This window comes from Gymnogyps californianus, chromosome 7 (assembly GCF_018139145.2).
Source record: "Gymnogyps californianus isolate 813 chromosome 7, ASM1813914v2, whole genome shotgun sequence".
Taxonomy (NCBI): domain Eukaryota; kingdom Metazoa; phylum Chordata; class Aves; order Accipitriformes; family Cathartidae; genus Gymnogyps; species Gymnogyps californianus.
Genome location: NC_059477.1, coordinates 25,566,447 through 25,593,984, shown reverse-complemented (window position 1 = coordinate 25,593,984; position 27,538 = coordinate 25,566,447). Strand labels below are relative to the sequence as shown.

The 27,538-nt window shown below is 41.0% G+C and overlaps 1 protein-coding gene across 4 annotated transcripts in view; it reads right to left on the bottom strand.

The window, feature by feature from the left end:
* Positions 1-27,538, bottom strand: part of RBMS1 (RNA binding motif single stranded interacting protein 1) — a 148,799-nt gene that overhangs the window by 86,881 nt on the left and 34,380 nt on the right. Inside the window, exon 1 of one of the 4 annotated variants that reach the window (XM_050899613.1) lies at positions 8,454-8,545. The exons of 2 other annotated variants lie outside the window; for them this stretch is intronic. In XM_050899613.1, the coding sequence (XP_050755570.1) occupies positions 8,454-8,516 (63 nt within the window). In that variant the 5' untranslated portion in view covers positions 8,517-8,545. Of the gene's footprint in view, positions 1-7,826; positions 8,045-8,453; positions 8,546-27,538 lie in introns of those variants that run through there. One more of the 4 variants, XM_050899614.1, reaches the window with a different exon arrangement.

Genomic DNA, 27,538 nt, shown 5'->3' with positions numbered 1-27,538 from the left:
AGAGCTACATCTCCTGGAATGCTGAAGAAAAGCCAAAAACTGTCCCTGTTTCAAATGTTAGTAGCTAAGCAGTTGTATTTAATACCTAACGCAAATGTTTTTCCCAAATTACACAAAAGTATTTTTAAATAAGCACAAGTACTGTCATAATGAGGATCATGTAAGCCAAGCAGATTGGATGGAATAATATTAAAGCAATTTAAATACCGTTTGATTCGGCTGAATGTCAGTCTGATACAAACCCTAGGATACACCAACTATTCATCTCAGGTTTCTCATTGGGGAAATTCAAAAGTCTTTTGGTTCTCTGTCTCAATAAACACTTATGTCAGTAGTCTCACCACAGGCAGTGGCACCACTGGGTATGTAAACATGCACTGGCATAAGCAAGAGTCTTAAAATTCAGACCCACATTTTTAGAACTCTTCTTGAACTCATCTGGAAGACAGACCACTAAACACTTCAAAGGATCTCGTCCTGCTGCTGGCTGCTTTCGTACCGGACAGAAATCTGTGGAACTGTGTGCCCAGCTCTGCCGAAGCCCAGGTTTATCTGGTGCGGGTGCTGCCTTCCTGGGCTCGCAGGAGGCAGGTTCCTGGCCACGCGATGCATTCACAGATGCATGGCACACCCGGTCCGTCCCTGCTCTCCCACAGCACAGCCGCAGTGGGCCAAGTTTACACAAATTTGTACTGTACATTACTTCTACACTACATACTTTAGAGTTTCATGTTGTAATAGGTTATTTAATACCTTAGCTAAGTGAATAGCTAAGCTAAACCAGAACAACAAACACATGCATGTAGCAATACAAATGGTTCAAAATGGGTCACCATGGCCATCCTCAAAGATGGGCACACAGGCTACACAGCTGCCAGTCACCTGCAGCAGCTGGAATAACAGGGTCTCCCCTACTCCAATAGTAGCCCAGAGAAAAATGTGTTATACAACTGTTTAAAGCATTATTTGCAAATTATACATACAGGTAGAAGAGAAAGAAAAACACCACAAGACTTGAAATTCATCCATCATAGCATGAAATCTCCTTTACAACACACCAACCATCTCTTAAGTGCTTAGCTGAAGAGCACTCCAAAGTCTGGGCAGGCAGCACTGCATCTGGTGATGCCCAAGAGACATTACTACTTCCAAAGCAGGAAAAGACAACCTATGGTCTGGTGAAAGAAGGCTGAGTGAAAGAGGCATCATTGACTTAAAAAATAAAAAGAAACCTCTACCCCTTACCATCCAAATGGGTTAAGTATAAAAGGAAATATGGAGCCTTAAATCAGAGTTTCTTCTCTGAACACAACCCGAGGCAACAGGATTGCACAATAACCAGTGTCTCCCTGGGAAGACTGGAGGTCGTCTGCCACAGGACTGCATACAAGGTAAACGAAACTTTCAGGTCCTGACCACTATCTTGGGTTTTTTTCCATTCCTCAGTTTTAAGAATTTTATATTTTTGTTTGTGAATATGTAAACAAGGATCTGCGTTTGATTTTACCCTTGCCTGCCTGGTGTTTTGCATAACTTCAGGTTGTTGCAGTGGCACAAGCACAACCTGATAATGTGTCTGTGGGTCAGACAAACCCTAAAACAGGATTCTGAATCGCCTCGGAGGAGTCGAGCATCTATGAACATTGCTTCAGATTGTCAAAGGTAACTGGATACTCCTCCACTAAGCTGCAGCAGCCTTCCTGGGAGCTGGTAACACCTCAGGCATGAAAGAAGTGCCCTGCGGTGACTTACAATCCTGAGAAAAGCTCCCTGTAACACTCACCCAAACTCACACCTGAACCCTGGATTTCACTCCCCAAGCACACTAAAAAATGAAAGTGCCACACACGTACCTCAGATATCCTAAAGGACTGAATTCTAACATTGTTATGCTGTAGTACCCAGATGACAGAATATATGAGCTGTAGTTAACCTAAGGAGTCATGTTTCGACTTTCTTGAAGCAAAGCACCATATGGTAGAGGAGATTCAGATATAAAAGAACAGAAAACAATAGAAGGTAAGGAAAGAAATAAATCCTCTTCTCGTCCAAGTGGAGAAACAGAAAAACATGCTTAGAATAAGGTGTGAAAGTGCCATTGCCAATAAGAGACCCAATAAGAAACAGAATCAATGATGAAATAAAGTTACATACATTTAGTAGCTGTAAAGAAGCATTTCATTTCACAAACAGGTAAATGTCAGGCTAGACTAAGTTTGATGCTCACCTTGCCCTGCTGTTTCTGCTGTTCTTCAACCAAGGAACCAAGGAAAATGAAGCCCAAACGAGGCTCCCCAGAACAATGCGTTATTTGTTTCCACTGCAACCTCACAACGTTCTACAGTTCTACCAACCGAGTAAGTAAAATCAAAACACCCACTCTATTTGACACATCATTTTTCTAAAGCAGAATACTTAAACAAATAAGACACACACCAGTGATTTCCTAAACTATTATGGTTAAGCGAACAACACTGCTTTTATGAGGACACATGAACAAAAAGGTATTACTATGTATTATACTCTTATATATTTGTACATATCTGTAATTATCAGCTTTTATTTTGCAACAGACCATAGAGCTGATATATGCTCATACTACATCATAAATTCAGAAAAAGACATCTTTGAAGTGTTGTAACTATATTTCTGTTTTGAAGAGCTTATAACACTTCAAAACATTTGCTAGATATTTTTAAGCCAGTGCATCTTAGTGCATGGGTTAGGCCTTAAAATTGGTATAAAGTTTTATTGTTAAAAAAAAAAAAAAAAAAAATCGATTTACATAAACTGTAATAAATTTTACTAAATTTAAACTGCTATAAATAAACTAACTCAAACTGACATGAACCTAGTTCATCTCGAATCTGTTTAAAGCAATCCCTCACCAGCATTCAATTACTTCAACTGCAGTTTAAAACTACTTTGTGTGTCAACACACAGCTGCTCCTACACTGCTTTAACTGCAGTCTCTTGAGGAAAACAGAGCTAAACCTGTGCTAAATCACAGTAACCAGCCCCTACAGCACATGATTTTTTTGTTGTGTGTATGTTTTCCTAAGTTGCTGAGTTAGGAGGCTTGTGCTCATCTAACCCATGGTTCCCCCCCATTTTTCTCCTCTATTTGTAACTCATCCCTTCCCTTTCCTGTTGCATCAGGAAGCTGCAAATACAGTGGCTTCTGCAGGGCTGTTATAATTACCACAGTACACTGCAATTCTGAAACGTATGCAAAACAACTAACAATTACTTCAATAAGGTTTCTGAGAGCATTTAAATGTGGTTGTTGGCTTTCTAGAAAACTTCTGACCAACACGCTTCATCCAAGATCAAAACACCTCCATGCACCTCTTCATTAGGACCACAGCTTTATAAACCTTCACAGTGACCCCTAAGTAAGCTGTTTTAAAAATAATCTAATGTAGAAACAGAGAAAAACATTCATGAGAAGCCGGAAACAGAGCCATGAAGGAAAGCCAGCAGGAAAAGTTCCTATTCTCCACTGACTTCTTTTGTTATACACCATGTCATGCAACAAGCAAAGATCAAATTTAATGAAGACTTTAGAGATGGAAAAAAAAATGCAGACCAAAACAGCTATCATGTCAAACGACCATGATTTTTATTTACTTGGTTGCAGCACTGTGCGGATGTTTTACGAGCCATCTCAAGCTCTCAGGAAAGGATTTTCCCCTCCCTTCCTTCCTTCCCCTCTCCTCCCTGCCAGTAATCCTAGTTTAAAGGATCTAACCCTTCTGAAATGTGTTAACTCAAGCAAATTTTTTTTAACAGTTGGAAGTTTCAGGAAAAAAAAATGAACCCAAAACAAAACAGCAGATGTTCAAGACACAGATTTCTATTTTCCCTTCCATGTGAAGCTTAATGGCAAAGATACATACTTTAAACAATAACACTTCCAAAGAGATAAAAATATATTCTTCACCCTGTTAGAAATACTAAACAAAAACATCAAATTGCTAAATACAGATAAGACAATCATATCGCTTTTCATAATCTATAACATCATGCCTGACAAGATAAGGTGCTTCCTTTTATTTCTTTCATTCACGTTTGTGTTACAAGTATAGAAACCCACTGACTGAGCAGTTTTGCTCCCTTGAGAATAAAGCAGAACTTCACAAACAATCTTATAGATGCACTTAAAAATTTAAAATAGCTGGTACTGAGTCTTGTTAAAGCCAGGTAGACCCTTTAACATAGTATACAATGTAAAGGGAAATGGACTCTGTCAGCGCAAGCCAATGATACAAAATGACATAATTCTTATAGTTCTGAAAGAAAGAAACAAAAATAAACTAATCCCATTTATTTAGGTAACCAAAAAAATCTGTTCATTCTTAGGCTCCTCAGCCTCCCCCCCGCAGCACCGTGTATACACACACGAGGTGTAATGTCAAATTGGTCTGGTCACAGACTGCTCTGTGGAGCTGCATGTTTTGAGTTATGACCATGCCAGGTCTTGCAAGTTTAATGAGGTTCCTTCTCACACACACAGACACCACACACAGCACCAGATAGGAAACTGGTAAATAATAAACTAGGATTACAGGTGTAGCTTCTTGATACATTAAATCTAAAGATAGAGTGAAAAGCTAAGCTACATTTTTAGCCTAAGATTGGCAAAAGTTTTCTTCATTTAACCGTCATCAGAAACCCACCTTAATCTTCAACTTCTAACAAAACCCAACCTGCGACACGGCACTTGATGTTAACAGAGCTGCATGAAAAGATTAATCAAAAGCTTTGTATGTCTCTCCTTACACAGGCCAAATACCAAATCAGTGTTAAATTCCTCACGTGCAGCTACGCCCAGTTAATCTGCTCAAAAGCAGCAAACTATGTAAATCTCCTTACGCTGGTGAGATAAACGTTACACTCATCAAAACGTAACAAGAACCACTGTCACTGGGCAAAGCTGTTAAAAGGCAGAGACACACTGGGTGTCCTGAGCACCCAGGCTGTGGTAGGTGGGACCCCGCGCTCGCCTCAATCCCAGGCCTCCAGAGCTGTTTCTGGCTTCCTCTTCAAGAAACCTGAGAGCAGAGAAACCTCCCTGCACAAAGCAATTTAAAATCCCTAATCAAATAGCTGCACTAGGTCTGTAGATTCAAGGAGCAGATGGCAGGAGAAAGCCTAATTTTCCATTTACGATAATTTTACACAGTGTAGAAATATTTACTTCGGAGGAGTGCCTCCCGATTTACATGAGAATAACAAAAGTGGGAGGAGGGACAGAGAATCATCATGTTCTCAGCACACACAAAATGAGAGCTGAGAAAGCCTGTATTAAGCAGGATATTGTATGTCATTTTGTTTCCTTCGCATTATGGATGCACACATGTGCATTCTTTGCATAGCTCAAGTAACCTTGTTAGTAAAAATATTAGCTTACGCCTACCTTTTTCAGATAGGATGCATGGCCATGAGCATTGTGATAGGTTATTACTGCAGATACTGTATGGCTTTCATTCTTTAACTAGACCTGAATCTGCATTTCAAGCCAATTCTCAGATGAGTTACCACTCATTTAAGCAACGTCTAACTTTTAAGCCTGGTAGGAGTACTTTTAAAATGCCTGTCTGCCCATAACACAGGAAATCCTTTTGAAAATACAACTTCAGTGACCCTATTTAGTATTCTTACAAGTACTCTAAAAGAGAGAAAAAGATTAGGCACCACCCAATCGAATCTGACCTGAAACCGAGGATGTCGACCGGCTCCTACATGCCTGAGTTACACACTGAAATAGAGACAGCAGATAACAAGCCTAATACTATAAGCACAGATTTGTTTATAAAACAAAACATAGTTCTTTGGGAAAACAAAAAGAGAGTATGGGTAAACCTCTGGACCTACTGTAGCTAACTGGTATTTTGTCAATGTTTTAAATGAAGGCAGAATTTCACCTTACATTACAGAGCCTTAAAAATAAATCAATAGATTATCACCTTGCCTTTTACTCATCATCAAATCACTCATCTTTTCACCTGAATCTGTTACAGACTCTTAAAAATGAAAGAGGAAAAGACTAAAACCGAAGTGCTCTTATACTATTCTGATATCATATATATTACAATACTAAGAGACATACAAGCTATTCAAAAGATTTTTAGTTTCATTTTTAAGTTATTTAAATTTTTTTCAGGTTCATATACTATGTGCTGTTAGCATAGGAAATCTAGCTTCTCCTTTGAGAGATGACAGTAGACTACTTTTCCTACACTAACAGTACCTAGTGTCTCAGACTAAAGCACAATTATAATTCAATTGTCTGAATATGGGCTACACAGAGCATGCAGAGACTTAATCTGGACTATTCTCAATCATCAAGAGTTGAAAAATTAGGCTCATAGCACTCTTCAGCACTGCTTGACATCAGCTCACCCCTACAGGTGAAGCCTGCGTGAAGGGGAGATCAGAAAGTCAGTCTTTAAATGACCTTAGTCTACATGAATGAAGTTAATAGGAGTTTTGCATGGATTTAAATGGAGAAAGGCGCAGGCCCTGGCTCCTTATGTAGGAAGTGTCTGAGTGGAGAATGGCTACACACTAACAAAAGAAACCTTTGGTACCCAGGGTCTTAAGCCCACATAATACCCCCGCATTCATTTCTTTCTCTGCCCATTGGGAAAAAAAGGGTCTGTTTGTTTTTCTGATTCAGTCGACCCTTTTAGCTCTTTGAATCTAAGGAGTGCACTGTGAAAAGAAGAGCATCTTATCAGCCTGCTCCAGACCAGCAGGCGAACTCACGTCCGCAGGCAAAACACAGCCCTGCCAGCGAGAGGCCTCGCCCGCGCTGCCCTCCGCTCCTGCGAACTGCCTGCCCAGCGCCCCGACACACCGGCACAGCAGCCCCAGGGGCCTTCGTTCATTAATGGTCCGTTCAGGTAGGGTAAGAAAATAGTATCTAATAAATTGGCTTCATTTACAAAGTATGCACGAGCACCAGACAAGATCATCAGCGTGGGCGTATCCAGGGCATTTATTAAAAACAAACCAAAACCAGCACGCACAATAAGCATGTTTTATTATGTATGGACTTGAACGCTTGGAGTACAAGATACAAAGATAGCTCCACGCACTGTTAGGCAGCATCTGCAGAGTGCTGCTGAGATAACACACCAGCGATTCTTATCAAAAAGATATTTCGACAAAATAAGGGAGGAGGAGAAAGGAAATAGAAATTTTTGTTTAAGCTTCAAGAAAATGAGAGTCTAACTTTCACTATCGTGCAGGTTAGCCACGCAGATCTCGTGCCGTCCCAACAATGCACCGAAAGTTCAAAATTTCGAAGCCCATTTCCCCATTATTTCTATGAAACCCTCCACTGTGCGCAGCAGCGAGATCCGATCTGCTATTTCTGCCCTTAATGAATTCTGACCCCGAGCAAAATAGGACAACTCCCCCAGTATTGCTAACTGAACCCGTCAAATTACTTGTTTCAGCTGCGAAGAGCAGCAGACACGGAAGGATTTTTCCTCACCTCGAAAGAAGCCTGCCATAGTATTTTTGGCATGCTTTGTCAAGCCGGGAGCTTGTCAGTGACCTCTACTCCGTTTACCCTCTGGCACACAAACACACAGCACGCTTTCCGATGAACTTAAAAAGTAAGATTTTTTTTTTTTTTAATCAAAGAGTCAATGAAAAACAACACGCTTCGCAGTAAATAATGTAACATTAACGCCAACGTTTCTTGGGGGGGAAAGGAAAAAGCGCAGCCAAAGAGACAACGGCCCAGCAAGGCTGTAACCCAACTATTTCAACTATTTTATTTCCAGCGACTAAACAAACAAACAAAAAAATACCTCTTTCAGTACAGCTCCATAGATAGGAGTGCTCCAAGCTTATCAGAGCGATCTGTCTGCCCATAAAATGTCACAGGATTTTTCTTGTGCGCTTCAAGGTGGGGAGAAGGGGCAAGTCTGAAGCGCGGCGGCGGATTTTTGGAGGGTTGTTCTAAAGAAATAACGCGCAGCGATCCTTTCGCTCATTTCAGGCCGAGCGAAAAACATCCAGCCCCAAGTTTCGCTTTGCGGCCCGTGTTGCAACACCGGGTCCTTTTTAACTTGTTGCCGAGCTCAGCAGGGCCGGCAGCCGCCCGGCCCTCGGCGGCCGCACGCCCCGCACCGCCCCGCAAAGGTCACCCGGCGGAGGCCGCCCGGGCACTCGGCAAGGTCACGGCGCAGCTTTCGGGGGGGGGGGGGGGGGGGGGGGGGAGAAGAAGAAGAAGAAGGGGGGGGGGAGAGAAAAAGAAAAAAAGAGTTTCTTTTTGTAAATCCCAGCTCTGGAGAAGCTAACAGGCTGCAAGTTGCAACTCACGCAAGTCGCCACCCCTCTCCCCACTCCTCCCCCAGCACCTCGGGAGGGGTGTGCGGGGAAAGCGGGGGTGGGGGAGCTACAAACACACCCCACCCCACCCCCCCCACTCTTACCTGCTTCCGATACGGGGTCCGGCTGCTGCCCGCCGCGCTGCTGTTGCTGCTGGGGAAGATCATCGCCCCGCCTGATCCCCGGCTCCCCCTCGGGATGGGGAGCAACTTTGGCGGCCGCCGGGCTGCGGCGCGGCGGGGCTGCAGGGCGCTCCCCGCCTCCGTGCCTTCCCCGCCGGCTGCGGCTCTCCGTTCCCCCCCCCACCCCCGGCCCCCCGCCCCGCCCCGCCCGCCCCGCTCCGCGCCGCGCCGCACCGACCCTACCCCGCCGCGGCCGCCCAGCCTGCCATCAACGGGCTCTCATTGACCGCCGCCGGCTTCCCCAGCCCAGCCGACCCCACCTCCCGCCGGCCACAACCACCGCCCAGAAAGAGGGAGGGAGGGAGCGACCGGGCGCCGAGCCGCAGCGGGGAAGCGCGGAGCGGGCACGGCGCCCGCGCCCCGCCCCTGGGCTGCGCGGCGCGGGGCGCGGCGCCAGGGGAGGCGCGGAGCGGGTCGGCGGGCGCCCCCGCGGGCGCGTAATGGTTGCGCCTAAGCGGGGCGGGGGGGAGGTCGGCGGGCCCGCGGCGGAATGCGCGGCACGCGGGGCCAGGCGCAAGTTGCGCCTGGCCCCGCGTGCCGCGCATTCCGCCGCGGGCCCGCCGCGGGGTGCCCCCGGCTCGGGACACCCCGCAATTCCCCGGCTTATGCAGGGAGAGCTGATTTTTGTGTAACAACCCCCCCCCCCCGCGCCCCAAAACTGCAGGGCTGACTGCTCTGAGTGTGATAAATATTGTAGGTTTTAACTCTCAAGTTTTTCTTGATTAGAGATGGGGAGAGGGGGAGGAACATCTGGTCAAAGCCCTCATTAATGCCCCAAGGCAGTATTTGGGAAGCAGGGGGAAATTCTGATTTTCTTCACAAAATTTGGGCCTAGGAAATGTTACGGTTCTTAGGCAAGAAGACTGGGACACGTGGAGAAAAGGGGTTTCCAACTTCACCCGCTATTACTCTGCATTGTTTACATTATTACATTTACATTACCCAGTGATGCTGGTAATCTAGTTTTTAAGAAGTCCAGAGTTATAGTTCTGTCAAGCCACTGAGTTTCTGACTGGCGACACCACAGAAGACCACCTGGTACGGACATGCATCATCAGGCACCTTTTGGTTTCTCTTCCTCTTTCTGATAATACCATGGCCCTAATCTCACACACACAAACATGACAATGGGAAACAGCTGGGAAGAAACAAAAAATTGCCAGGTAGTTCATTACTGAAAGGCCGAGTAACATAGTGCCATCTCACAACGCTAGTATCTACAAAAGCCATAATCTTCAGTTACTCAGTACCCTAGAAATAATCACCAAGTATTTTGGTATCCTATATTGCCACCACAGATCAGAGCCCATCTGAGTACAGCCGATGGTAAGAAAGTACCGTCGCTTGGCAGAACTACATTCTGCATAACTTTCTTTTTTTTTCCTCTTTCAAGTCCTAAAATGGATCTCATTCAGTTTGGCCTCGATTTGATAACACAAGTTTAAGGGCTGCTAGTACTGGATGAAAAGCACTGCAGCCACATGGTGATCACTGCCATTGAAAAATGTTTGATGGGGTAAGTTTGTACCAGCAGACTTTATGCCACATCAGGTACCATCTGTCTGTAGTACCCTAACTTCATGCTGGATCGTGGATCATTTATATTCCCACTGCTGGCATAAAGTTAGCACAGAGGCTTAAAGCTAGAATAAATTCATATTCCCTGGTCTGGTTAAGGCTGTAGCCTCATGCCTGCTTTACAACAACATGAGTTGGCATCACTGCTGAAAAAAGCAATGGTTCAGCAACTGATCCTGGGTGAAACCTTTTTTTTTTTTTTTCTCTGATCAGGTTAGTTTTCTTCCAGATCATCTCTTTTGTCTGGTTCAGCATGTAGCTGCGCTACTGCTTGTGCCAGCGTAATGGAGGAGGTAGCATGGGAGCAAAAATAGGCAGGGGTGAGAGGGTGGCTACGACTGCTTGTTTTGGCAGCAGTATCAGATTATATTGGCTTAATATGTTCATGTACCTGTGGCTTGATAGAAATGTAGCTGTGTGCTCATACCTTCCCAAGACATACTACATACAGTAGGCGATCTGTGCTCCGGTCTTACTTACTGTAGCCCCATGGTCACAGATGACACAACCGGATTCAGTGCTGAAACACTGCCTTAAAGCAGTATAAACTGTAACGGTGACAGGCTACTTCTCCTGCTCAAATCTGTATTCCCAAATGAAAAATAGGAACAATATTTTTCAGCACAGTGTTCTGGTCACCAAAGGGGTGACAAAGCTTACATCTGCTACACCTACAGGAGGGCTTTGTTAGCTGGAGATGCGTAGAGTGACCACACCTTCCCCTTGCAGGGAAAAGCTTTTCAAAAGCCATCAATCATCCCTTGCTTCCTTCCCTCTCCTCTTCCTGCCCCATCCCCCAGGGAAAAGGCTGGAGGGATGTAAACACTATATGCTTGATTGGGCCTATTCTCAGTCACTGTCACACCAGGGAAGGCACTCAAGAATATTCCAAAGGAGTATCTGAAATGCTGCCGCCTTGCCCTCTCTGCCGCCACATGTCCCACAGCTTCCCGTGATTTGGACACAGATTTCCCTCTCTTGGATTCAGTATGTGACACATTTCCCTCGGTTACCATTACTCTCTTTCCTAACATATTAGGAAAACAAACAACAACAAATATAATCCTGTAAACATCTACTAGATCACAATCAAATGGTATCTGCTTATTTATTGTTGTTAAAGAAAAACACATTACAGAATTTTCTGGCAAGAAAACCATTATGTCCTATCCTAAGTGCTAATCTATCTATCAACATTTTCTGTTCTGTTTAAAAGGCTTGAGTAATCTGTCTCCACTTTTGTCTCAAACAGGGAAATACCTGCCTTCCAATAGCTATGACAAGGTTATCAAGAATACAGAGCCAGACTCTGTACAGCAGTGCGGCTGGAGGGAGGGGGACAGCAGACCTAAATTGAAATGAGAGAGTTTCTGCCTGGACATAAGGACAGCCAGGCATTGCCCAGAGAGGCTGCACAGTCTCCATCCTTGAATGTTTTCAAGACCAGACTGCGTACAGCCCTAAGCAACCTGACCTGATCTCTTCGCTGATGCTGCTTTGGGTTGGAGGTTGGACTAGAGATGCCCTGAGGTCCCTTCCAACCTGAACCTATGCTCATATGAAAAAGCTGCTTTGTTCTTACTCCAGAACATAGCCAAAATGATTTCTGTGTAAAACCCTGTATTTGAGATTAAGTTGATAAGGCTCGAGATAATTCCCTGGACTTTTCAGTACATGTACAGTGATATATCAGTTCAAGATACTGATAACAGTTCCCCTACATATTTTCTGGGATGCAAGAAGCATGCCTTGTTTGCAAAGAACAGTCTCAGTCACTTAGCAATCCCAAAACTGAGACACCTAATCTATAAAATGTATACAGATGTGATAATTTAAATCATATTTTCAAGGACTTTATTATTAACTGTGTTATAACAGGTGTGAACAGACTTGCAGGTAGCCAGGCATCTTGCTGCTTACAGTTATAAATGAGCAATTCATTTTGATCCTGAGGGAAAAAGGTGACCATAGGGTCTACGAAAATCTAAGTGTCTGTATAAATTATGTTCAGAGCTTCTTTAAATTACCCAGAGTTGCTTATTCAGAAATAAGGAAAACTTGCTGAGCAGATCTGGTGCATTTTGGAGCTACAATGTTATAATTACACGGTCTGTTTTGTTTGGGGTTTTTTTATGTACAATTCAGAAATTTAGGTTTGCAGAGAGACTGCGTAAATACAGAAAGAAAGATTTCTCTGAAAACCTGGAGACAACTGGAAGTCCTCAAGAATCTTTCCAGTAATGTTTATCAATCTTAACAAATAGTAGACTGGCAAAACTAAGCCATTATTTTAAAAAGTTCTGCACATTTAAGCTGCTACTTTACCATTTCTGTTCTAAATCAAATCCATGGCTTCCCTTATTTATCTCAAAATTCAACCGAAGTAGCTATTTCCCCTCAGGGCATTCAGTGCCTCTGTAGGACAGATGGTCCCTCAGCCCTGGATCTGCTTTAAAAGGGAAACTTTCAGTCTATTGCAAAACCCTGTGAGTCCAGATAGGATCTCCTGAATTTCCTCACAATGCTGCTCTCCTGGCCGCTTCAGGGCCTCCTGAAGACCCATTAGTAGAGGAGTGATGGTGGGCACCTCCTTTCCCCACCTTGACGGGACCTAGAAGACCTATGGGCTTTCCACCACAATGCTCGCTTGAGGATCCATCCTCTCATCACACCCAGTCATATGTAAAAAGATACAAACCAGAGTAGGCAGGAGGCTGAGCCACAACAATGCAAAAGTACTCTGAAATACACTATGCAAGCCAAGGAAACAGTATGTAGGGCTGAACTTTGAGAGATATTAAGCATTTCCTGAAAAGTGTTAATAATGGGCTATGGGAAGCTAAGTATTGTACAAAAGCAGATTTTTAATTTTAGGCTTAAGTTCATCTATTCAGAACTGCAAGCAAAAAAGCATTTATAACAGCCAAAAGAATAAAGTAAACTTCATTACATGGGAAGCTCCTTTAGAGATAAATAATCTCATAATTAATTGTTTTTATTATTATTTAAGTATTCCCAGTACACAGGTAATTAAAAAAAAAAAAATCTGTATCTTGCTAAGTGAGGATGAGAAGGAAAGGTCAGTAGAAATGGGACACAGTAATGCCATGAACATGCAAAACACTTTCTGTATAAAAACTTCTGTAAATTTTCTTTTTTTTAGAAAAATAAAATTATTAAGAAACAACAACTTCTGCAGAAGTATATGATCTACTATGAGTGAGGTATTGCACACACAATGAGAAGCCGTTGTTTAAGAATGCAGTCTTCAAAATAATCACAGGAATATATTCAACAATAAGAAAAGAATCTCCATGACGATCACAACCAAAAGGGGAAGACAACTAATCTTTTCCAGCTGTACCATTTCAAATATTGGTACCAAGATACCAAATTACTTATATTCTAGATTAGAATACAAAAAATAAATGCCATTTTATCACTTATTATAAAATACCTGTGCACAGTCACTATAACAGATTTCTTTTGATTCAAACCCATCAGCTCATTCTCTCTGGGAATCCTCCAACCTGTCTGATTTTCCCATCACCTCTACTGTGGAGGTTTTCTCCCTTAAATCCAACAGCTTTCTGTGAAAAAAAGAGCAGTCCTCTGCTCCCTTCAGTGCACACAGAATGCCTCTGCTGTGGCCATTGGGTTTGTGCCTCCCATGACATGTTTTGACTCCTCCTATTCATTGCAGCTAGCAGTTCATTCCTTCCATGCTTCCTTAAACGTTCTTGGAAGGACACTTTATAAATTGCACAATTATAAGTAATTGTTGCCATTCCTTCACTGATGACTGGTGTTAAAAATATGAACATAGAGGGCAACACAAGCTCTTGTTAATGCCATGCCAGCATTTTATATTATGGAATGCATTATTTATTCTTTGAAAGCCACGACAAAATACTTCGTTATGGAAGTATTTCCACTGTCAAACCAACACCCTCTTCCTAAATATACCCTGTATATTCTGGGAAGCACAAGTATGAAACAGAATTACTGTAAAGGATTACTATGTAACAGGAATTTAAAGAGGCTGCTCATAACCAGTAATTAAAACACAGGACAAAATCCAATCTTGATTTGTGGAATTAACTAAAATGACTCTAAAAGATCTGAATTCTGACATTAGCTTGATAATGTTGCCAGACACTTGTTTGAAACTATAAAGCAGTCAAAGTCTGTAAACAGTTGCCAGATTTACTGTAGAACAAAATAATAAAGTCTGTCTGAAATGACAAAGTATATTGTTTTTTCTGCTTTGTTATTAACTATGTAGGAAGTTGTTCATCATTATATTAAAACATATTTATGTTTTAAGTGAGACTACTAAGAAGAGCTCACTGTTTTGACACGCTTTCTTGACTGTGTATTTTTTGCATTTTGTGCAGAATAAATTTATGGAACAGTAGGAGAAGAAAGCAAAAATATTTGCTAAGTATTTTCTAGGAAATAATGATGTTATGCAGCTATTTGATTTTTTATATATTTTACATATTTACATTTTAATACAAATATTAATAAAAGATGAAGCAAAATCTGGAAATACACAAGTATTTTTTCTAAAACTCCAGAATTAGTGTGGTTCTAAAGTAGGGTTGTATCTGCTGGTTTTCCAACAGAAAAGAGGCTCTTTCTAGCCACAGTTTGTCCAATTTTGGTGTGGTCGATTTTCTTGGATGAAATTTTTCATCGTGTGGCACAGGCTGGAATGGTTACTATTTTACTAGAACCTTAGAAATAAGAAAGAAAAGAACTTAAAAGACTCCTACAATTAAAATATGTTTAAAGATGGAGAACAGTTAATGACACTGAAAAGATAAATCATTGTGCAGTGGTTAGAGTGGAAGGTCTGGCCGAAAATCAGCCAGACATAAATTTTATTCCTTTGTGTGTTGTTTTCTTGGTATCTAAGTCCATGAAATAGCTTCAGATTTGTCAGTGCTCTGCGGTTATGGAAAAAAAAAATTCAGACCCTTACCTGATCTTTCCACATCTATAAAACGGGATGTATACTTTGAAGCCTTGAATGAAACATGCGCTATTTGCATTATAAGCAAATTTTGTACTAGAGCAACGAGGAGCAGGCTGGAACCGCGACACACACTATATCCAAAATGGCTCATTATGGAAAAAGAGGAAAAAGGCAGAAAAAGTCACTTAAAACATGATATGCCAAAAAAGATGGAGTCATTGTCACTAGTGCAAAACCAGGCTTGCACACTCAAGCTACGGGCTTGAAGAATACCTGAGGAAAAACCAGGCCAGATACCGCTCTGCAAACCTCTGCTGCAGACAGCAGTCACACTGGCAGGAGCAACAAGCCAGACTGGAGATTGTGTACAGTAGGTGCATATGTGTGGATATCTTGGAACAAAACCACAAAACACGGCTCTTTCCAAACAATGTTGTTGTCCTAAGATGACTCTTCTTGCTTTTTTTTTCTTTCCCTGGAACGAAATCTTGTTGTGTTTGTTCGACAAATACTAGTGGTCAAGTGAAGAAATGACAGCTCTACCTGCTGACAAGCACTGTGTAAATTTTTCCTGTCCTCACACACATCCCTGTCAATTAACCTCATTTCTGACCTGCAAATGTCTTTACAGTGCTCAAACTCCCCTGAGTACACTGACAACACTGTACTGGCTCTCTGGTGTCCATTTACATCGTCTCAGTTAGAGGGTGAGAAACTAATTTCCATATAGATTTCAAAGGGGCATATAAATTTTATCTGTTTCAAAATTATAGCCTTTACCCTCCAAGTTTGTTTTATAATCACATATAAACGGAAAGATATTTGTTTATAATACACAATCTGATTATAATGACCTAATTTAGAGTACGAAGGGAAGAAACAAGATCATGTGGCAGAAGTTAAGCAAATATTCAATAACGAGTCTGAATCTTATCTCATTTTCAAGATCTTTAAAATAAAAGTATCCACATAAACCTTGATAGAATTGTTCTTGAATTACCTGGTGTAGCTTGCATGTCTGACAGGCATTATGGGTTTCAGTCTGCCAAAGAAGCTATAAACTGGGTTTTTTCCCCTAAAAATGCATCCTCTACCCCTCTGAGTTTTGAAAATGCATATTACATTTGTAGCACCTACACAACACCAATATAACACAGAACAAAATGATCGACTGATACATCTTCAGAATAAGAAAATTCTTCCTCCTGTGTAAATTCAGCGCTCATAAATGTCATCCGCTCGGTGGTCATGGCAATGAAAGACCTCCACCAGCAAGGCACTCGGCATCTGCAGTGGAAGGTTCCCCGCACCTTGTGATTGTAACTTGCAGAGCCCACTCTCGGGGGTGAAAGAAGGATGTAGCTCCTGCTGACGCAGCCCTTCCCTGAAGGGCTATAGGATCCTATACCTGAAGGTATAGGATATGGCTGATGCAGCACAGACAGGTGAAAAGCAGGAGGAGAACACCAAAGCCATCTTCTGACACACTGTACAGCCATCGCCTGCAAACAGGTTTTTTTGCCGCTTCCATTCTGAGCTAAACTAGCAACAAACTTCATTGCTATCCCTAGCCTGTGTCTTCATCTTCATCATTTCAGTTCCTGTAATTTTAAATTCAGAGATGATCTGAATATTTATGTTCAGTAATCAGTAAATTCATCAAGATGGCTAGGACAATTTATTTCAGGGAGTAATTCATAGAGATATTTACTAATTGTTCTATACTAAGTGTCATGGGCTGGCAACAGCACAAATCATGGTGGGAAAATATTTCATTGCATCATAACTAAGTTTTATATTTATTTAGGTAAATAGATTCTTAAAGTTGTTTTCAACACATTCTCTCATAGTTCGATTCAAAGTATCTATCAGATACTGCACAACCATATTTCACAGGTCTGTTCACCAATATCAATGCACATAAATCAAAGATAAAACCTGGAATGAAATCCTGGCCCGGTCAATAGGAGCTTTACCAGCAGGTTCCAGATTTCACCCAGAATGAAAGTACTTACACTGTGCTTTTGTGATCTACTGAGTGCATTTAACCGCTCAGGGATGCTGAAAAGGAGGAAATCTTCTGCTCCTTTCCCCCTCCCTGCTCTGAGCTTCACGGTTTCGAGCCCTTTGCTTGATCCTCTGTTTCTTTTGCTTGCTGATTCAATTCACTAACCCAGCAGAAATCTTTCCGCTTTTCTTTCTGCCATGACAGGGAGCTGAGTTGGCTCACCGAGGTGTCTAACAAGACCATCACAAGTTAAGTGGCAGGAGCGCGCAGCTGGGAGAAGGCAAGGTGGGGAAGGTGTGTGTCCCCCCATGGGAGGAGGTGCTGCTGCCTGGGTGGCTTCTCTCGGTCTAGAGCTCCCTCATGGAATTTTGCTCAGAACATTTTTCACTGGTGACCATTTTTTTAACCATACATTTCCAGTCAGATTCCAGAAAAGTGAGGTTATTGCAACAGTCAGACCCCAGCCATTTTGTACAGATGTGCTGCAACAGAGTTGGGTGAGCGAGTTCGGATAACACAAGAATTAGGTTGAACTTTCGCCCCTAGTTCCAGCATTCTTTGAAGTTCTTCACTGCCTTGGCAACTCCTTCCCCTATCTTCCACTATTGCAGCTTCTGTCAGAGGCTCTGCATAGCCAGGATTTTCTCCATTCTGTGATCTTCAAAAAGAATTTTGCACTAAGCTCCCCAGGGACCAGATCTTCACAATGTTTCAGTGCTTGCAGTACAACTTGCTGCACTTACTTCTGAGCAGAGCAAAACTCCCAGCAGTGTTTTGCTGAACAGGGCTCTAAGACAAAAAGGATTTCAGCAAATGGCTACAGGAACCTTCTAGGACTACTTACTAGGAGGAAACAGATGATGTTCTAGCGGGAAGCAAATTTGGATAATTTTCTCTATAGTATTTTAACATGAATCTATGTGAACACGTGCCCTTGCATGCACATCAGGTTTTTGTTACCTATACATCAAAACTACCAAATAAACAACTGCCCACTTCAGGACCTGATCCAGCTGTCCCCTAATGTAATCCAGAAATGCATAATAAAGACAACTGGGTACTATCATAATATTGCTTTTGACCCTAAGACACAATTTACCCTTCACTATTCTAAAGATCATTGAAAAGTTTTCATGTGAATATTTGTTTACATAATTATAGATGGAGCTTTGTTGTATTTTTCACAGTTATCTGTCGGATATATTATTTAACCTGATTGGCTGAACTCCAGTCCAAACTACCATCCAACTATATTTGGTGAAGCACACCCAGAATTACGTTTGGACAAACAGATGGATTTTGGAGACCCGCAGATAACATTGCTGCAAAACACAGGCTTAGGTACTCTAGAAGCGAGGAGAGGTTAATGGCTTGGAAAGGCAAACATGCTTGCTTCTTATACCTTCATTGTAATCAGTTACTTTACAGCAGACAGTCTCATTACTATAAATTGCAACTAGAGGCATTTTTGCCTTGCGAAGGAATTCATAAAAACATGTCAGATCATGTCAGCTGAGATGTTATATAAATCACATTCTGCACAAAGTGAAAAAATACATTTTGCATCCAAGAAATTTCAGATTGTTTTCTGAGTAGAGCCCACTGTTTCACAACTCAAGAAGAATTTTTATCAGAATTACAGACACCATTTAAAAGACATGAAAAGAAAGTTGAAAATCTAAATATGCCTAAATGCTTCCATTTTAATCGCCTTGTTCATTATATTTCCACTGAAGTTGCTGCTTCATTCCACAGAAGGGTTGTTCCCAACACTGCCTCAGACCATTTAAGCATAGGCATTAACTTCTGCACTTGCATGTATGCAATCTAGTGACATTACCTGGAGAAAAAGGAGCGTTCTTAAATCAACTACAAATGTACTGACAAGAGGTATGAGTAGAGAAAAATTCTAACGTTGTAATACTAATTTCAACTGCAGGCTCCTGACACCAGTCACTACAAACTGTGAAAACTACTAACTTTTTTGACATTACTAGGTCTTTAGCTTTTTTTAACCTACTTCAGTATTCGGTAACTTGAGAAAGAATAAACCCTTTTTCCTAGCGACGACATACAATATGACAGTTCATGTGAGTAAATCATGTAGGCACATGATTTTGCAGGAATGAGGCCAGAGTGAAAAAAAGCCAGAGCGCTGTATTAATCCCTTGGTGACTATATTCAGTGGGCTATGCATTGGCTACACCAGCAGATTTGACCAAACTGTTCTTACTCACAGAATGGAAAAGAAAAATAGGAGAATCTAAAACTTCGAGATATAAATGACTTAAACTGCAAAATAAAGTCCAATCTGAATCTTCATTAAAAAGATTTGAACAATAAATTACATATTTTGTATCAAAACACGTAAAGTCTGACCACAAATCCATTCGAGCAGAATCACACAAAACAAGTAACTCATGTTCAGCTTCCTTACTGTAGTTTTTACTAGTGTCATTGTAGAATACAGAAAAAACCTGTTTATTTTCCTTAAAAAAATCAGGTTAAGTCTTTGAAATGTCACCAATGTAGACAACCTTTAATTTTTTTAACAAAGCAAAAGGCAGCTTTAAATTAACTAAAAGGTTAATTCTAGAATGTATTACCATAACATTTCCATTTAGAATAATACATCCTCTTATAATCAATATTTTAGATTCCTCGGCTACAGTTGGTTTAAATGCTTAAAATTGTCTAATTACTGATTTTCTATTATGTTTGGCTGATAAAATTCAGGAATTGAATCAAAACTGTGCAGAACTCCTTTGTTAAAATGTTAAAACAGCCAGGCAATGTGCCTCCCATTAACTGCCAGCTACTTTTTGATTGTCAGTGTCGATTGCCTGCTAGGCAGCTCACCTTACAATGGAAATTATTTTATGATACCTACCTACGGATCTTAGTTTGTGCTGGACTACTAGACCGCTCCTTGCTCCTTTCAAGAACTGTAAACTATAAAGTAAACATACTGAAAAGGCAAAAAAAAAAAAGTCATGCCTTTTCATGCTGAGAAACTCCAGGCTTCAGATGACGCATAGTACTTAATGCTATTTACTGTACCACTATAATTATTTGGTAGCTGATCAAACTAATAAACATACCATTTGGCAGAGTGGGTACTTGTTGTAGTGAGTAGATGCAAGCTTTGTTTTTTTTTCACTGAGACTTTGCTACTCCTTTCCTATCAGATCTGATTTAAGAGATGTCTCTCCCCGCCACAGCATTCCCTCTCCACATCCATGCCAGCCACTTATTCCACCCTTCGGAGCAGACATTACCACACTCCTTAGCTGGACTGAATCAACTGTTCATGCGGGTGTGCTATGAAGTGGAAAAGTAAACTGATAGTTTAAATCTACAGATATACATATATATTTTTCCTAACCGGTTGATTTCCCAGTTCTGATGTAAAGAGCAGCTGTAACACGTAACAGGCTTGGCTAGACCGGGGCACAGAGGCAGGAACTTCTAAATCCCACCCAACTGCTGAGGGAACAGCAATGTCGAGATGCAGTCTGACTGCAGAGCCCTGACCAGACTCAAAACTGAAAGCAAGCAGCTACTCAGGGTTTTACGCAGCAGTACATAAAATAGTTTCATTTCAAGAGACATTTGCAAACACAGAATGTCCTTAGTTTTGTCTTCAGATGTCAATTAAACTTGCAAATGAAATAATCTTTGTTTAAAACCATACTTTAGGGAAAGACACTGCAATATACTATATGCTTGGAAACAAATTAATAAAGCTCCACAAAGAGAAGGAAATGGTGTGACTTATCCATCTGAGTATCAGTGGTTTAAAAAACCAAGTGGAGATGTTGCACACTTAACAAAAAGCTTAAGTTCATAAATTTCCTCACGTGTATGGCAAATCTTTCTTTAAAAGCTGAAATCATGGTTACAGTAACTTCCTATTCAGTCATTTCCTTAATTAAACCATTGAACTTTAATGTGAAATACAGCCATTACAAAACCAGAAAGGAATCTGAACAATAACAATCCAGTCAAATGGGCAGCGCAATAACCAACAGTGATGTCAAGAACACTGGCTGATACTTTTTGGTTTGAATCAATTATGCTGTAATTCCCTGAGCTACTAAATCAAGTTTTAGGAAACTCTGTACTGGATCAAAACTGCACTAGCCACATGATGCGATGCAGTGAATACTCAGCAGAAATGGGCTCTCCTTGGTAGAAGTTATTTAAAAAACAAACTGTATGTCATTTTTTTTCCAAATTTTTGAAAGGTGACAATTTTAGTCCAGCAATATGTATGCCTCATCATAGTCTCAAACACCTGTACTGCTCTGTAACTGAACATTACCCAGACAGAGGTTATTTTTTAATCCCTTTTTGTCTCCTTTCTACTCCAACATCGCAGTCCCCAGTGGTGCCCAAAATGTCGGTGTTCTCATTTTAACCAGGCTCTTTCCCTTGGGCAGTCACTGCATTCACGCCTGTCTTTCCCTCCCACAAATGATCCAAACACCCAAAAAGCCAACACCTTGAAGGACACTGGTCACCACTGCTCAACCCAGGGCAGTGACTGCTGCATCAGAGACAGTGAGTCTGTTCCCTCAGCGGTGCCAGAAGCCCTGCCTGGCTCAGGAGCTGGTGATACACTGCCTGCATTTAGCGGAGAAAGAGGGCACCAGTGCAGGAAGGCTGCTAGGAGCTCCGGGCAGGCTGCAGGTACTGCTCCACCTCTACGATCATAAACCCTGCACTGTGCACTCTGCCTCAGCAGCAGCAACACAGGTCGTGTGTGCTCGTACCTGATCTGGATCACGTTTGCACAGCCAAGCAGTCCCACAGGGCACAGATCTGGCGTTAATGATCATGGGACCGCAGTATTAGGTTTTGATACTATTAGCTCTTTTCTGTTGCCCAGACAGTAATAACTTTGCGGGTCTCTAGTTACACAGCCAGCTCACGCTCTGGGTAGGTGCAAAGGGTCACAGAGTCACTGCAGGGAAGGACATGATCTGTTTTTCAGGCTGGTTTAGGGTGCTGGGGCATAGCGTCTTCCTGAAGACACAAGGCCACTAGCCGATCAAAACTGACAGCACCTTAGTTTTTGAGGGATCAGTAGGTCATTAAAAAATAAGAGTAAAAAAAAGTTTACAGAACAAATGCTATCAAAATTCTGATGCCTGCTATCTAGAATATAGATACTCTTACATAAATCCTTACATTTGATCAGGGTATTTTTGATTGGTATAATCAAAGATTTTGTAAAATAATTGAAAATACATATACACTGACTTTTTTTTTTTGGTCTTATATATTTTACACCCCTTAACACTGAAAGTGAAAGGCATGTTAGATATGTGGAACTGACTGATCCAATGGATCCATGTCTACCATACTCGGGTTACACTTAGACTTTAAATTGGGCTGAAGAGACAATGTTTAATTAAGTGTAAACCTTGTTGCACAGATTGATATTCAGTGAAATGGACATACTAAAACTTTTAATTTTTCCAGGTATCACCATACCTCCAGGAATTTAAAAAAAAAAAAAAAAAAGACAAAACCTCAGAGTTAAGAGATTATTTTTAAGAAGACAATGATTCTTTCAGGCTGTGGAGTAAGACACAATGGTGTTCTCTCCTCTGCCTCAAACAGGGCTCTTCTAAATGTTTCTCCTAGCTGATTTTATTCTTAATTGCTAAAAAAAATCCATAAAGATAAAAATAAAAAAATCCCTTAATTATGCATTTTAAAGTGCATGTTGTCTGCAGTTTGATCCAGCTCCCAGACAGTGGGATTTTTTTTCCATGTATTCAACAGGAATGGTAGGTATCATGTTGCTAACTTCAACACTGCAATCTGATTTACGCAGGCCAGCCCAAGTGGATAGCTACTGAAATCAGCTGGATTCTTTTATGGGTACAAGATAAAACTGTACAGATAACACCGAAGATTGAGTGCTAGGGCTAGAGCCTGCTGATTTATCTAACTGGCTGCACTAACATATCAGCAGAGTCTCCCTGGCTTTGCCAGGAGAATGCTGCACGGGAGCAGGCGGTGCCCCAGCGCACGCTGCAGGACCCTGCCTTTACCTTACGCTGGAAATGCCCTGCAGCGGAGATTTCTGGATAAACAGAAATCTTATTTTCACAGGTGTAAATCCAAAGTGATGACTTTTTGGCCCAGTTTACAAAATCTAATTTGGAATGAATCCTGGATTTCTCTGTCACTAGGTGCTTGTAAAGCACCACAAGTATCGATGAGCTAGTAATTAAGTAATAATAGCCATAATAATATTGTGAAATTCATATATACTAGATAAGACCGTAATCCTGCTGGGTGATATCATGCTAACCAACTACTTTTCCCTTGACATTAAAGACAAATGTAAATGATATTCGGTTAACATGCTATTATTAATACTGCTTTTACTTTACAAACTCTATTAAGAGAAATATTTTTCAGTAATTGTTTAAGAAAAAACAGTACTTGTATAATAACCCTGTTGAACAAACAGACTGACACACAGAGATATTGAGGCTTTGTTTGTAATGAAGATACTTTATTAAAGGGAAAATAAATCTGCTTCTGGGCTGTATCTCCAAATTGAAAGGGTTTTTCAGGTGATGGAAGTGAGGATTGTGCTGGGTCTCCGACCTGATTACTTCCTGCAGGGATGGTTTTGTCATTGTGCCACCACCCCTCCCCTGTGACTTCTAAACAACCCAGGGTCACTGTGTCCTCTCTTTAATTAGTATCTCACTGCTGGAGGGAGGGGAGAATGTCAAGGAAAAAAAGAATGAGAAGCCACTGTAAACAAAGGTCCTCAGGGGCATCTTAACAATTTGGACAAGGAATGGAAAAAATGCTCAGTTCTTTTGTCGGCGGTAAAAAGGAAAAAACTGGTTGGGGTGGGCAGAATTTTAATTTTAGTTATATGAATTTGGATAAAATAAAGAGAAGTCATGCTAAGAAAGAAACCAATTTTGTTCCCAAGAGGGCTTTATCATCCAACAGATGAGTATATAATCTACATTTTACAAGACAGCCAACTAAAATACGGTGTTCCAACCATAAAGCAGCTGAAGCCCTAAGGTATACTCTGCTTCCCTAAGAGCCATAACCGAGCTCAAGTGGGGTGAAAGCAATTATTTTTATTTGCATTAAAAGAAAACTTTCAATGTATATTTTTTGTATAAAAGTATTTGTACTGCAATGAGTAGTCTGTTGCATTACTGCAATTTACACCTCTATTTCCCACAGAAAAATACAGATAATCCAAAAATAAAGTAAAATAGCTTATAAAGCAATAAGAGGACCCCACCACTTCACACTAGATAATTAACTTGCCCTGCAAGTTCTCTAGACTGATGAATCATAAAAATAGCAAATACTACTAAAGTTAAAGATTGTCCTTATCAAATGGGAAATGTTGGGCACATGAACATACAGGTTAAGAGTTAAAACATTTGCCTTTTTCACTTTCCAGAATCCACAATATGACACATAGGGGAAATTGTGCACATTTTGTTAGCTAAATACAGCCAAAACGTCAGTGCTTACACAAAATCGAACTTTTCTTAGAATTTAGAGTATTTTACAATACTTCAGATGACTTTTTTTCTGTTCTCTCCTGATAAATCAGGACGTGAAACTTGATTTTAAAGCAAAACTCCTGCTGAAAGGAGGGTTTCTCTTTAAAGTTGACGGCAAGAGAAGTTAAACGGCAGTTTGTCAGTCACTTGGCTAGCTATTGTAGCACATAGTAGGTGGCCTTCCCCCTCCTGGAATTTCCTCCTCCAAGGTAGGCCCTTAGGTTATTCATGCCATGGGTAAAGGGAAAGGGAAGAGAAACCACACATGCTTCAGAAGAAAACCATACATGCGAGGAGTTGCAGAATAAACACACGTTTGGAACATCCCAGCGGAAACGAGAGCCCCAAATTCAACCTGGAGCCGGCACTTACACACCGTCCTAGCGCCTGCTGCCTTGAGCATTCGGGAGTGGATCTCTCTCAATTTCTGCTATCAGCGTGGTCACAGTTTCATGTAAAATAATGAAATGCTAATAAGGAAGAAGGGGAATAGACTCTGTAACTTGTGGCTATGGCACTCATGCCAAATATAAGAAAACCACATTCGAATCTTTGCCCTTATATTCTGCTTCCAAGCTACTGAATGCAGAAATATATGCAAAATATATTTAGAACCTTAGGTACATATAGAATTAGGTACCAGCTAAGGCAGGACTTTACTGGAGCACCCCAATGACTTGACTCAGCTGCTCAGCCCCTGTAAGGATTTAAACATTCTGTTCCTATCTTTAAAATTCAAATACAACCGAGCAATTTGGATTTGGTGTGTTGTTCCTTTTGGTCGTTTGAAGTCCTGGATCATGAAGTCAGATGAATGACAGACTTATGTCAACAATTCTAATGTGCAGTTTCAGTACGTGGATGCTTTTGGTTTTGTTTTGTGTTTTGAAGCTCAGGTACCCTGAGCAGTGTAGTCACTGCAAGGTGGGTTTCAGCTTCAATGGTCTAAGTCTGGCTGTGAGCTGAGCATTATTCTGTGGTTTTAGTCTATACCACAAGAGTGACGCTTACCAGTATGCAGGCTAGCTCAGTTTCTACCTTTGGATTGCAGTATAAATATATCCAGAATCTCACATTTCATCATAAATATATTAAAAAAATACAGAATACCTCCCACCGCTTCTGTGTAACACTGCAGTGTTAAACTGAAGAATAGCCTGATTTAAATTTTTTTTTTTTTTTTCCACAAAATCAGATGTAGCTTTTAAATACCTGTCTTTTTTTAATCAGTCTCATGATTTTCATGACTGGACTTACAATGCCAAGCACTTAGGGCAGGTAAGAGTGCCGTTCTTCGTATCCTAACTCTTCTCCTCTCCCTCCTTGCACAGCCACAGCAGAAAATTCTTTTTAAAAAAAAACCAACAAAAACAAACCCAGCAAACTAACGCACTCTCTGGGTGAGGGGAAATAAAAAGCACATTTGAAACGCATGAATTTTAGCTTTAAAAACATTGACATTGATTAAAGATTTCCATAGTGTACAATTTACAAGAAATTACCTCAGCAGGGTGAATGGATTCGGTTTCATAATCACAAAGTTCCCTAACTCCATGGTATTATATTCCAAGCAAGCTTGTATATTAAGTTTAATTTCACTTTTTTCAGGAAGTGATTTTACTCAAGATTGAATACAGCTGTTAGTGGAGTTCACTGTTCCAAAAATGTTTCTATGCAAACTGAAAAAAGAGACGTTTCTGGAGGTGAGGATTCACATCCTGATTCTGAAACACAGAATACTTTGGAGAGGCCAAGCTCCGCTTCCAGAAAATGTTACTGAAGAAATACAGTCTTCAAATATTTAAATATTAAAGAATGGGAGAAAGGTCTGTGTAACATGTTTGATGACTTAAATGAATTGCTCAGTCTTCTTTGACAATTCAAAGCTAGCACACTCGCTGGTTTTACAAAAAGAAGCACGATGATAGATATACCGCTTCTTGTTTTGTTCCAAGCATTAGTATTAAAAATCCACTTATTTGGGGGGGTGTAGTTTCATTTACTATTTCATCTTGATTCTGTTCTTTTAATATACACAGAAATGTATGCTGGCATACAGAACAGGGCCTCTGCAGAGGAAACGCTGCCAGCTAAAAACACAGGATGTAATCGAGACCACAAGAGACACATACTCAGTTATAAATGTAACTATGCTGGAGGTATGGGAAAGAAAAAAAAAAACCCTTATTTTTCACTGCCAGTTTTCATTGTTTCAGTGACATTTTCCCACTCTTATTTTGTGCCAGTATAACGAGAAGAAAAATAATCAAATTTAATTACTTTTGCAGCTAAGGTAACTGCAGGATTCAGCATTCAAGAGTCCAGCCGTTCATTTCTCCTTGAAGTAACTCACCGTTTGTTTTATGCACATCTCAGATGACAAGCACATATTCTTCATGCAATGCAAGCTTTAGCAGGATACTATCTGGTCAAATCAGCCCCAAACGCATAATTAAAAACCCTATTAAAATCCCCTCAAAAAAAAAAATCTCTGAACTTTAAGAAAATAATACTAAGCAAACTAAAATTTAAGACAAGTTGAAATACATAGTAACAACGGAACTCCCCATCAGCGTTTGCACCCCAGACACTTAACAGCTCTCTGTTGAGACAAGAGAACCAGGAAGTAGAACAGACTACAAAATTGAAAAAAGCTAAACCAATTGCTTTCTTTTCTACAACAAAATGTTTTCTCTAAAGCAATCAGGAGGAAGCGAGGTCCCTGAAACACTCCCAGTTTTAATAATAAACGGTATTCATCATAATACAGCTTAAGACTTTTAAAATTTGGTTTTAATAGACAGCCTAAACCACCCGCTGAAGGGCAGGCGAGCGCAGGGTGAGGGGCCTGGGCAGGGCCCCACGACGCACC